General features: G+C 37.5%; 1 protein-coding gene across 1 annotated transcript in view; it reads left to right on the top strand.

Annotated features, from left to right (window-relative positions):
- The window catches only part of PDE11A (phosphodiesterase 11A), a 447,606-nt gene that overhangs the window by 212,217 nt on the left and 221,231 nt on the right, over positions 1 to 14,158 (top strand). Inside the window, exon 5 of the mRNA XM_004601369.2 lies at positions 4,158 to 4,222. Coding sequence (XP_004601426.1) covers positions 4,158 to 4,222 — 65 coding nt within the window. The remainder of the gene's footprint in view (positions 1 to 4,157; positions 4,223 to 14,158) is intronic.

Raw genomic sequence — 14,158 nt, 5'->3', positions numbered from 1 at the left:
AACTCAACTAAACTACCATATGATCCAGTGATCCTACTTCTATTCATTATCTCAAGAATGTAACAATATTAAATTAAAAACCTCATACTTATTGCTGTACTGTTTACAAAATCAAAGTTATAAAAGCACTTTAATGTACATTGGTGTATCAATGGATAAAGATAATGTGATACAATTGTCCAGCCATAAATAATGAAAATTTGCCATTTGCAACATCTTAGATGGGCCTTGAAGGCATTCTACTAAATAAACTGTCAGACATACTAGAACCACATTTACTCTTTGCTTCCATTCCTCCTCTTTTTCTTGTAACCCAGTCACCATTATATAAGTGTTTGCTTTGTTTGGGTCTGTTTCCTGTCTTTGTTTCTGTATATGCTACATATGCATGAAATCACTGGATATTTGTCTTTCTTCTATAACTTATTTTGTTTAGCATAATCCCTTCCAGTTCAATTCATATTGTTTCAAATATAAAATTTCATCTTTTTTATAATTTAGTAGTCTTACATTGTGCACATATACTACAGCTTCTTTATTAAATCATCTGTAATTGGACATTGAGGTTATTTACATAACATGGCTATGTAAATAGTACTACAATAAATATATGAGTGCATAATTTTTCCAATTAATGTTTTTATATCTTTAGATAGATGTCAAAAAGTAGAATTGCGGGGCTGGAGTGATAGCACAGCGGGTAGGGCGTTTGCCTTGCATGCAGCCGATACGGGTTCTAATCCCAGCATCCCATATGGTGCCCTGAGCACCGCCAGGGGTAATTTCTGAGTGAAGAGCCAGGAGTAACCCCTGTGCATTGATGGGTGTGACCCAAAAACCAAAAACCAAAAAAAAAAAAGTACAATTGCTAGGTCATGTGGAAAAAGATTTTTTTTTAATACTTTGAAAACCTTCATATTGCTTTTAATAGAAATTTAACCACCAATGGTAAAAAAAGGTATCCCTTTTTCCAACTCCCTTGCCAATACTTGTTTCTGTGTTTATGATATAGACCTTTTTCACAGGTGGGAAGCGGCATTTCATTGTATTTTTTATTTGTATTTACCTGACAACAATCACTTTTTTCATTTGCCTGTTGACCATCTGTATGTCTTCGCTGAATAAATGGTTTTTCAGCTCATCTGTCTATTTTTTGAGTAGGTTATTTTATAGTTGTGGAGATGTACAAGTTCTTTATATATCTTGGATATTAATATAGTCAATTGTAAGTTGTACAAAAAATTTCTCCCTTTCAGAAGTACTTTTTCCTCTTAATGATGATTTTCGTATTATACAACATCTTAAATTAGGATGCTCTCCCATCTTTTAAAAAATTTTTTACAGACTTACAACTTTTCGTGCTTGTGTTTCAGTCATACAATGCTCGAGTTCCCATCCCTCCGCCTGTGCCCATTCTCCATCACCAATGATCCCAGTATCCCTCCCACCCCCCACCCCACCACCATTTTTGCCTTTGTTTTCCTTATCATTGAAATCACAAACACCCCAAGCCACTAAACCAATGTTATAGAGTATATTGCTAATATTTCTTCTATATATTTTATGATTTCAGGCCTAACATCCAAGTCACTAATCTATTTGAGTTAGTTTTTATGTCTAAATGATATGGTCTAGTTTATTCTTTAGCACATTTCTATCTGGTTTTCCTGACATCTTTTGTTGAAAATACTTCCTTCATTATGTGCTCTGGGCTCTTAACTAAAATAAACAACCATATATTTATGGGTTTATTCAGGACTCTCCTATTTAATTAATTTGTATGTATATTTTTATTCCAATGCCATTCTAGATTTGTTTTCTTTTGATTACTATACCATTGTAGTGCAGTATAAATTCAGGGAGTATGACATTATTCATTTTTTTTCCTGAGGGATTGCTTTGACTATTCATGGTCTGTTGTGGTTCTATACAAATTCCAGTAATGTTTGTTCAATTACCTTGAACAATGTCATAGGAACTTTTGTAGGGAATGCATTAAATCATCTTGGGCAGAATGGTCAGTTTTATAAGGTTAACTCTCCTAATCCATTTGCGTGGAATATCCTTTCATTTTCTTGTGTATTTTATATCTTATCACAGTATCTTATATAAATCCAAACTTTAGAGGCTAAAATCAACCATGTTCTTATGCTTACAGCTTCTGTGAATAAGGACTTTGGAGAGGATAGAATAAGGATGGCTTGACTCTTTTCAAGTATCTGAGTCCACAGTTGGAAGGACATGAAGGTTAGGGATGACTTAGTGGTAAGCAAATGGGATCATTTCAATATTTGTTCACTTTATGTCCAGCACAGGTGCTAACTATAGTATGTATATATGTCTTTCTGTGATTCTCTTCAGCTTAGTGGCCTTAGGTCTGAACTTCTTATGTGAGAGTTCAGGTTTCAGGTCCAAGTATGACATCATATGAGACAGAAACTTCGGTCCCTTTAATAACAATCTCAAAAGGCATATAGCATCTCTTCTATTATTTGAATAACTTAGATTCAAGGAGACGATCTAGATTCAAGAATACCCAGATCTTATCACTGAGAAAGGGATATCAGGGTCACATTATAAAGATCTGGAGACACTGTTGCATCCATCTTTGAAAAATAACATTTGCCACAACTTTTGTAGCAGCGTAGTTCACAGTAGAACATGAGATGAAATACATTCTTTGGTTAACCAAAATTATTTCTTACCTTTGAATTGTCATCACTCCCCATACATATCTTGTGACATACAATATTCTCTGTGATGGGCTTTTCTCTTTTTCCTAATGTTGCATTTTCTTAGTTTGGGTTCATTACCTCACTGATAAAGCTCTTTTAATATTTAATCAATTCTCCAGTTTCCAAATCATTTTCTCAGGTGCCTTACAGTTCCTTGTAAGTGGTTAATTTAAAAGGCCTTTGAAGCATGACTGTATCTGGCTGAGGAAAATCTAAATGTCAACCTTGGAAGCATCTGTGACATTCAGATGACTCCTTTCAGCATAAGAGACTCATTTTTCTATCATGTGGCATGTCTTCTCAAAAAAGGGGGCAGAACTACAGCCTTTATAACTCACTATTTTTCAAAGTGTTAGGAGAGCTGGCACTAGAGTCAGGCAGACTTGCTTTAATCCCAGTAGCCCCATATATTTGTATGGAATTGAGCAAGTTTCTTAAGAATTGCAGTCTTTATCGATATAGTGAGGATATAAATCCCTACTTTACAGACTTGTAATAAGAACATGAAATAGCTAAGGAATCTTTTGAAGTAAGGTCAGGTTACTGAGCACTCAAAAGTGGCTAGTAATAAGAAAAATGACCTTTATATTTTCTGTGCCCATCAAGTTTCAATACAGTTTCTCAAGCGGGTTCTTGTACTGGGTGTTCTGATTTCATCAGACAGGTGAGAGAGGAGATGTTGTGTCAGGAATGATATTTGAAGAAGGTAGTGGCAGAAAAATGAACCTCTGAGATTAATGAGAAGCTGGAAAGGTAACCTCAGGAGACTTGTGATGACAAAATCATCCTTTAAATAGTGTTTCTCCTCCCCCCCAGGGGTATTTTGTTTCCGTGTATATGGCTGCTTGATAGTTAAATGAACAGTAGAGGCTGGACTGATAGAACAGTAGAAAAGGTGCTTGTCTTGCATATGGCTAATCCAGGTTCAGAATTCAATCCCGGTCACCCCATATGGTCACTTGAGCACTGACAGCAGTGATTCCTGAATGCAGAACCAGGAGTAACTCTTGAGCACCACTGAGGGTGACCCCAAAACAAACAAACAAAAAGCAGTAAAAAGATTGTATTCAAATGAGATATCCCTTTGTCTACTTAACAAAGAGGATAGGCAGAGCACTTAATTGTAAATAAATACATGCACATACATATACATAATAAATGCAGACATGTATGTGTATAATACATAAATACACAAATGTGTTTTAGTAAATTTTTTAATGTTTTGCAATGGATGATGACATGCATAAAATAAAACACATAATGCACAATAGAAAATTTTTTCTATTCCTTGAAATTTATATAATTAAAATATCTAATATCTGATTGTATTAGTCCTTATAAAGATGAGAAATGTTTACTGCATTATCTTAAACCGTAAGAAAGCCTTACCTGATTTGGATTTTTTGACTCTTTATGTGGCAGGTGGTGAAGTTTACCAAGTCCTTTGAGTTGATGTCCCCAAAGTGCAGTGCCGATGCAGAGAACAGGTAAGACTTAAGAATTTCAGGTTTGTTCTTGGTATTGACCATGTTGCATGATTTTTTTTTTTTGAGAATGAGAGTTATTTTTTCTTTTTGTCAGGAAGGCAGAAAATTATCATCAATTTTTGTTTAGGATTCAAATTAAAATCATTAGTTTACAAATACACATATGCTACTAAAAAAACCACTAATGAATAAAGTAAATTTTCAGACATTTTCCTAACAGACTACACAAATGGCCAAATTTTCTGCTTTATTCTGTCCCTTTGCATATTTCTCTCCCTTTTGTTTGTTTGTATTTAACCAATAACATCCCCTGGGAAAAAAAGGAGTGTGTGTGTGTGTGTGTGTGTGTGTGTGTGTGCGTGCGGGCGCGGGCGTGCTCACGCGTGCAATGTTTTGGTCTCCATTAGTATCTTCGAGGCCATAACAGGTTAAAAGTAGGTGTTGGGGAAATATGCAGACTTCTGTTAGCTTTATACATTGCTATAAATAATGGCTGAGCTTTTATGGAAAATGGATTTACCTTGGCCCCTTCTACTCAAGGTGGCCCTAAGCAATAGTGAAATCAAATAAAACTGCTTTGTTGAAACACTGATAAAGATAGGTAAAGTGCTCATGGCAACATTATGATTATGACATTGATGGAGCTGATACCAACGAAGCAAGATAAGCAGTTTCCATTCATTGAGTAATATGTGTGCTAGGTACTATTTTAATGGTTTTGTATGAACTTAATCCTTCAAATATAATTTTATGCAGTAGGCATGAGTACTCCTGCATGACAGATGAAAAAAACCTAGGGTCTGTGACTTTAATAGATTTATTGGAGAACTGGTATCCTGTAATAGTTCCCACATCCATGAACAAGATCAACTAGTAGGACTCTTCCAATCTCTAAATTTTAATCTCATTGCCACCCATACTTTAGAATCTGATAATTGATTTCATATGAAGGATATCCATTAAGTTAATGTTTCCCAAATCAGGTTCATGAATTAGTAAAACTTGAAGAATTTGGGAAAAAGTAAAACTCTAAAAATGATGCATTTGAAATACCCTCTGCACAATACCTATTTAAAGATGTAATAGTCAAAGGTAATTTGATTTTAGATATTTATTATTGATTTTACATACAAGAAATAGAAGACAGCACTTCAAATGGGCACTTTATTTAACTAGTTGACTTTTTTTTATCAGTGTATGATGTTTAAAAGAAGACTTTGCTACATACTGTACAATTCAACCTGTAGAACTTTCTTAAAGAGGCAAAATTAAAGAATATTAGAAATTGACTGGAGATAGAGAGATGGTTTACAATGAAAGAGTGCAGAGAAATTTGGGGTTTGATGGAACTGTTCTATATCCTGCTTCTGATGGTCTTCAAGCAGCTGTATTTGTCAAAACTGCAGTACTCAATATGTTGAAAAGGTATATTTTACTGCTGGTAAATTATACTCCCAAATGGGAAAAAATAATCATCTTCTAAGAAATCTTTATTTTCATGGAAATATATTTATACCTATAATATATATAATAACATAAGTACATATATATATCTAGGAATTAGGCATATGGAAAGTCATCAATATTATATTCAGACACTTTGCTTAAAATTTCATGTAAAATAATATGAAATACATTCATGCTTATTCCTTTAGCTATCCATGGCCTTATGTCATTTATTTCTCTCATATAAGAAGTAGGAAAATATTATGGACTTATTAAAACATAATTCTAATTCTAATGAAAATTCTAATGCTTCAACATTATATATGTATGCATAACTACTGAATATATCCTCATGTTCACTGAAGAGCTCATTTCTTCTGGTTTTCTAATGTTTTTAATGCTGAAAGAAATTCCATGTCAAAATGAAATGGCCTAAGGCCCTAATTGCCCTTGGAAAACTTTATGATAACAAGAAAATAAAGGTCATATTTATTTTAAGAGACACTAGGTGTCTTTGAACTTTGACACTATGAGAAAGTCCTCTCCATCATTCAATTTATAACCTTTAAATTAGTGCCGAATGTTCATATGTCTCAGAAAACCTTTCCTGCATTGTCCAGTAATTTTCTTCTTATATTTGTGGGATCAGTCATTTATTGGAAGTTAGAGGAATAAAGACAAGTGCTCTAGCACTTTCTTCATCAGTGACTATGGAAGAGACGTTGAAACATGCTGTGGGTCTACAAATAACAGTCCGCTCTCAACACTTTATAAATCCTTCCCTTAACCTTTCATCACTTCACATCTTCACTGTAGATGATGTCCCTTAGATACATTAGTCCTCTGGATATCATTCCGAATCATAAATGATAGCCTGTTAAAGATAAGGTCTATAGCTCTGCACAACAATATTTTCTGTACTTCTTCAATTCTGTTGAACTCTAATTTGAGGTTTATTATTTTTATAGACAGTCTTTGAAGATTGCCCCCCAAAACCAGTTTTATTGTTCACTCAAAATTTCTGCTCATTCTCTGTGTCACTACACCTTTGTCATGACAATATTCATGTAATTAATATCATCCAATTTGAGAGTTGGAAATGATTTGATCCTGTCTCTCCATCAGGTATGTACCTCCTCTGTCTTGTCCTTGACAATCCCTCCATCAGTGATATTTTCACCATGTCATGATGAGCTTCTTTTACTAATAAGGAGTTCCAATTGTAAAAAATATATTTTATTTGGAATTAAAATCATTTCACTTCCACATTGCTGGTACTGAATCTGCCTATTTGCAATTAAAAATAGTTACTTCTTCATTAATTTAAATTTCTTCATTCAGTAGGCCATATAACAGAGACAGAATATGTGCTTAGGTGTTGAAGCTATAACTTTTCTTAAAATATGCCAATCTCGTGTAGCATCACATGAGGCTGACACCCAAGGACCGTAGATACAAGGACCAGGGGGATTGCCCCATAGCTGGAAGACTGCTTCATGAGCGGAGGGGAGAAGGCAGATAGAATAGAGAAAAGATCACTAAGAAAATGATGGCTAGAGGAACCAGTTGGGATGGGAGATGCATGCAGAAAGTAGATAATGGACCAAACATGATGACCTCTCAGTGTCTGTGTTGCAAGCTATAATACTCAAAAGCAGAGAGAGAGTATGGGGAATATTGTCTGCCTTAGAGGCAGGGGAGGGTGGGAAAGGGGGGTATACCCGGGATATTGGTGGTGGGGAATGTGCACTGGTGGAGGGATGGGTGGTTGGTCATTGTGAGATTGTAACCCAAACATGAAAGCTTGTAACTATCTCATGGTGATTCAATAAAATTTGAAAAATTTAAAAAAAATATGCCAATCTCCTTTCTCAAGACCCTTAAGTCAATGAAGAGGAAGAAGGTTAAGAATATAAGCATAAACAGATTTTGCCAGTACTGTTGCATTGGCTACAACCACATTAACAATCAATTTTATTTTTCTTCCAAGTACTTACTCCTGAATCACCTCCCTCTAGATACAGCAGACTAGGAGCTGCTGGGGGAGGTTCCAGTGCCCATGCCAGAATTCCGGTGGCATAATTGGACCCCTCATCAGTGCTTCAGCTGAGCATCTTTGCACCATCTTAGATATAGTGTCGATCTTGATCTTTTTAAGTCTAGGTAAATCACACAGAAGAATAAAAAAAAATTCTTTTTTTTTCTACCAGTTTGTTGTCTGAGTCCTAAAAAGTCCTGGGTATGCCTTGGCACCCCATTTTACAAGCCTTTTTTAGTTCCTAAAGCATTTGTCTGTAACCCCTTTTCCCCAAAAAGAACTCAGATTTAGTCCCTGGGACTAGATTTAGGATCCAGTCTCCAGACTGAAGGCCAGTCAGTAAGTTGTATTGTTGATTTCCCTACTTTTCTTTTCTCTCACCCCAAAATCCCTTCCCTTCATGTATGTCAACTTATGCCAATAATGTCCCCTAACAGACAAATATGTATCTATTGGGATCATTGTCCAGCTATTGAATAACTCAATAACTGTGTACTAATTTAATCCTTTCTATAAAAGATTTATGCTCAGTAGTATTAAAGCCTAGTTCTCCCTCTCGGAGAACCTGGCAAGGTACCGAGAGCATCCTGCCCACATGGCAGAGCCTGGCAAGCTCTCCGTGGCATATTCAATATGACAAATACAGTAACAATAATGGGTCTCATCCCCCTTACCCTGAAAGAGCCTCCAATGGGGCAATGCTGAGAAGAACAAGTAAAGAAAGGCTGCTAAAACCTCAAGACTAGGATGAATGGAGACTTACTGGCACCCGCTCGAGCAAATAGATTATCAATGGGATGGCAGTGATACAGTGACAGTATTTAACACAGAGTAGGAACAATCATTTCATTGAGGAGGAAAAGGAAGGCTGTTCATAGGACAAGGTTTTGATGTGGTAAGACTTCAGTTAGTTCTTATAGGATGATGGATGTTTCCAGATCCTTTTGTAAAGACTGAAGTTGTACTGTTAATTTTCCCTCTTTTGCTGTTCCAAGGGCCATAATAATTGATGGTTATGGTGCTTAACTCCTCAGAGGGCATCCAGCTGCTCAAAATGCCAACTGACAGGAGTGAGAATCCTCTGGTTTTTCTGAGATGCTCAATCCTTCTTAATTGGTCTGGAAACTAGATCCATGCCTACTTGCTCACAGTTGATTAATGACATGTTGATATTTATTTATTAAAGAGTCATCTAGGAAGTAGTGTGGAAGGACTAGAGTAATGACCAGGTACAGCTATGGAGGGATAAATCTACTGCTTTACCTACACAGCAATAGTTCAGTATTGGAATATGCTTTGGAGCCACTGTCCCTATTTTTTCCTGGTTAGCAACTGCTGTTCTTGAACCATTCATATTTCATGGTTCTCAAAACCTTCAATTCCCTTTCTACTCTCCAGTTCTGACAGGCGATTCTTTTAAAATGCATGTCTCAAAATGGAACTTAATTTTTTAGCTTTTTCCTGACTCAGTACAGATTGGGAAAAGATCTATATCTCTCGATTCCAGAAAATAATACTACTAATTAATTGATTACTGGCAATTATATGATAATGTCAAAATTAGCTTTTGAAAAAATTAAGATCTTCTGTGATTCTTTTAACTCTACATCTGTTCAGATCTCACTTTAGGACCTTTCTTAGGAAGCCTTGATTAAGACTATTTTGTGAATCCATGTGAATAAACTTTCTTGAATCTCATATTCAGCATTTGCTAAACCATTTTCTGTTTTCAGTGAGTACATTTGGTTTGAATGAGTATATATCATTCACTTTAAAATATATTTGTTGGTGTATCTCATTCTTAATATGAATTCTTCAAAAATTTCACTTTTCTCCTACTTAAATTGTGAAAAATAAATTTATTATTTTAGATGATGAAAGGAACCAAGAGGGAGTTTTCCACATAATTGTTTAATGGGACTTTGTGGAAAGATTGTTATTTAAAATCCAAGCTTTGGAACCAGTTCAGCCTTCTGGGAATAGGAGGATTAAAGAAACAAAATTTATTTCAGTGGTGAGCAATCTTGTAAAGATTGTTTTAAACTGTATTTTATACCATATTTCTCATTTGCTATGGCCAAAGGGGGAAAAGAAAAATTAAAGAGAGAAATCTTAGCACATCTAAAGTGTAAGACCCATTGTTTAATGAGCGTTGGAATATGCAAATCAGACTGGAGAGTAAAGAGCTAGTGAGTTCTGTTTGGAAAAATGAGAACATATGACAAACAAAACAATGGTCCCCAAACATATCCATGTCTTAATGCTGGAAGCTGCAAATATGACACAGCAAAATGAACTTTGCATATCTCATTAAGAATCCTAGATGGAAGCAAACAAAGACACCACTAAGAAAGAAAATTACAGACCAATTTCCCTGATGAACACCGATGCGAAGATCCTCAACAAAATACTAGCAAATAGGATCCAACAACTCATCAAAAAGATCATACATCACGACCAAGTGGGATTCATCCCAGGGATGCAAGGATGGTTTAACATTCGGAAATCAATCAACATAATCCAGCATATCAACAAAAGTAAAGATAAAAACCATATGATCATATCAATAGATGCAGAGAAAGCATTTGACAAGATCCAACATCCTTTCATGATGAAAACCCTCGCCAAAATGGGGTTTGGAGGAACTTTCCTCAAGATAGTCGAAGCCATCTATCACAAGCCTACGGCAAGCATAATCCTCAATGGGGAAAAACTAAGGGCCTTTCCTCTGAGATCGGGCACAAGACAAGGATGCCCACTCTCACCACTCCTCTTCAATATAGTACTGGAAGTACTTGCGATAGCTATTAGACAAGAAAAAGAGATTAAGGGCATCCAGATAGGAAGGGAAGAAATCAAACTCTCACTATTTGCAGACGACATGATACTATATCTAGAGAAGCCTAAAACCTCTACTAAGAAACTCTTAGAAACAATAGACTTATACAGTAAAGTTGCAGGCTACAAAATCAATACCCAAAAATCCATGGCCTTCATATATGCAAACAATGAGGCAGAGGAAAGGGACATGAAAAAAGCAATCCCATTCACAATCGTGCCCCAGAAAATCAGGTACCTCGGAATCAGCTTAACCAAGGAAGTAAAAGACCTTTACAAAGAAAACTACATAACGCTACTCCATGAAATTAAAGAGGACATGAGGAAATGGAAACATATACCCTGCTCGTGGATAGGGAGAATCAATGTTGTCAAAATGGCAATACTCCCTAAAGCGTTATACAGATTCAATGCGATCCCTATAAATATACCCATGACATTCTTCAAAGAAATGGATCAAGCAATCCTAAAATTCATATGGAATAACAAACGTCCAAGGATAGCTAAAACAATTCTTGGGAAAAAGATGATGGGAGGCATCACCATCCCCAACCTCAAACTTTACTACAAAGCAGTAACAATTAAAACAGCATGGTACTGGAACAAAGGCAGAGCCGTAGACCAATGGAACAGGGTGGAATATCCCTACACACAACCCCAAATGTATGACCATCTAATCTTTGATAAGGGAGCAAGAGATGTGAAGTGGAGCAAGGAAAGCCTCTTTAACAAATGGTGCTGGCACAACTGGACAACCACATGCAAAAAAATGGGTTTAGACCTTGACCTGACACCATGCACAAAAGTCAGATCAAAATGGATTAAAGACCTCAACATTAGACCACAAACCATAAGGTACATTGAAGACAAGGTTGGCGAAACCCTCCACGATATTGAAGATAAAGGTATCTTCAAAGGTGACACGGAACTAAGCAATCTAGTAAAAACAGAGATCAACAAATGGGACTACATTAAACTAAAAAGCTTCTGCACCGCAAGAGATACAGTGACCAGAATACAAAGACTATCCACGGAATGGGAAAGGATATTTACACAATACCCATCAGATAAGGGGTTGATATCAATGGTATATAAAGCACTGGTTGAACTCTACAAGAAGAAAACATCCAACCCCATCAAAAAATGGGGCGAAGAAATGAACAGAAACTTTACCAAGGAAGAAATACGAATGGCCAAAAGGCACATGAAAAAGTGCTCTGCATCACTAATCATCAGAGAGATGCAGATCAAAACAACTTTGAGATACCACCTCACACCACAGAGACTAGCACACATCCAAAAGAACAAAAGCAACCGCTGTTGGAGAGGATGTGGGGAGAAAGGGACCCTTCTTCACTGCTGGTGGGAATGCCGACTGGTTCAGCCCTTCTGGAAAACAATTTGGACGACTCTCAAAAAATTAGATATTGAATTCCCATTTGACCCAGCAATACCACTGCTGGGAATATATCCCAGAGAGGCAAAAAAGTACAATCGAAACAACATCTGCACATGTATGTTCATCGCAGCACTGTTTACAATAGCCAGAATCTGGAAAAAACCCGAATGCCCCAGAACGGATGACTGGTTGAGGAAACTTTGGTACATCTATACAATGGAATACTATGCAGCTGTTAGAAAAAAGGAGGTCAAGAATTTTGTAGTTAAGTGGATGGGCATGAAAAGTTTCATGCTGAGTGAAATGAGTCAGAAAGAGAGAGACAGACATAGAAAGATTGCACTCATCTATGGTATTTAGAATAACAGAGTGGGAGACTAACACCCAAGAACTGTAGAAATAAGTACCAGGAGGTTGACTCCATGGCTTCGAGGCTGCCCTCACGTTCCGGGGAAAGGTCAACACAGAGAATCGATCACCAACTACATTGTAGTCGAAGGCCATGTGGGGGAAGGGAGTTGCGGGCTGAATGAGGGCTAGAGACTGAGCACAGCGGCCACTCAACACCTTTATTGCAAACCACAACAGCTAATTAGAGAGAGAAAACAGAAGGGAATGCCTTGCCACAGTGGCAGGGTGGGGTGGGGGGGAGATGGGATTGGGGAGGGTGGGAGGGACACTGGGTTTACAGGTGGTGGAGAATGGGCACTGGTGAAGGGATGGGTTCCCAAACTTTGTATGAGGGAAGTATAAGCACAAAAGTGTATAAATCTGTAACTGTAAAAAAAAAAAATAAATAAATAAATAAATAAATAAATAAAATAAAATAAAAAAAAAAAAAAAAAGAATCCTAGATGGAGGTCTAGAGAGATAACTCAAATAGATTGCACATATGCTTTGTCTACTTGAGCCCCAGGTTCTATCTCTGGGTAGATACATGCTTTTAAATTGTTACACTTGATTTTACTTCTGTTGTGATTTTGTTTTCTTTTTAAAATTTTTTTAATTGAATATCCATGAGATAGACCATTATAAAGCTGTTCATGATGGGGTTTCGGTCATACAATGACCCAACACCCATCCCTCCACCAGTGTACATTTCAACCACCAATCTCCTGTTTCCCTCCCACCATTCCCCAACACTCCTCCTGCCCCAGTCTGCCTCTACGACAGGCACTTTTCTTCTCTCTCTCTCTCCTTTTGTGCATTATAGTTTGCAAAGGTACTAAGAGGTCATCATGTTTGTTCAGGGCGTTCAGTATTTTTTGGGGGAAAATAAGGCTAGAGTAGCTTTTTCAACTGGGTGGCAGCTTTGGATGTGGCTTCTGGAAGTACAGGGAGGTGGGGGCAGGTAGCCCATCCCAACTTTGAGAAAGTCTAGAAATTTCAGTCACAAAACCAGCATACCCGAATTTTCAAAGATTGTTTCTCGGTGAGGTCCTTCCCGAGATAGTGGAGTCTGGCCTGGGGCATGGCGGCAATTTTGGATTGTGGAAGCAAGTGGCTGCCAGGGGATTTACTTGGGTGGGCACAAGGCTGACATCCCTTCCCCACTATAATTTACGCTGGTCTGTTCTGCCTTGCATGGGTCCAAGATTAACTGTGGCTTTTGATGTCTTTTTGAGATTTATTTATTTGTCCCTGAAGCAAGGTTGATAAATGAGCTTGTGTAGCTGAGCTGGAGGTGGTTTGTGGGTGTGGCTCCCACATACCTAACTTTTGGCCATTTAATTTCTCAAGAAATTTGGTCCTGGGGAGGGGTGCTGGAGCAATAGCACAGCGGGTAGGGCATTTGCCTTGCTGACCCGGGTTCGATTCCCAGCATCCCACGTGGTTCCCTGAGAACTGCCAGGAGTTATTCCTGAGTGCAGAGCCAGGAATTAACCCCTGTGCATCGCTGGGTGTGACCCAAAAAGCAAAAAAAAAAAAATTGGTCCTGGGGCTGGAGTGAGATAGTACATTGGGTAGGGTGTTTGCCTTGCATGCTGGCCAATCCGGGTTTGATTCCCAGCATCCCATATGGTCCCCTGAGCACTGCCAGGAGTCATTCCTGAGTGCATAGCCAGGAGTAACCCCTGTGAATCACCGGGTATGACCCAAAAAAGAAAAAAAAGAAAAAGTTTGATCCTGAGTTGTTGGGGTCTGGCCAGAGGAACAGCAATTTTGGGGTATCAGGAAGTCCAAAGGCACCATCAGTTTGATCTGCTGGCAGCAC

Source organism: Sorex araneus, chromosome X (assembly GCF_027595985.1).
Source record: "Sorex araneus isolate mSorAra2 chromosome X, mSorAra2.pri, whole genome shotgun sequence".
Lineage (NCBI taxonomy): Eukaryota > Metazoa > Chordata > Mammalia > Eulipotyphla > Soricidae > Sorex > Sorex araneus.
Note: the sequence above shows the minus strand (reverse complement) of the source record. Positions and strands in the feature narration are given on the sequence as shown.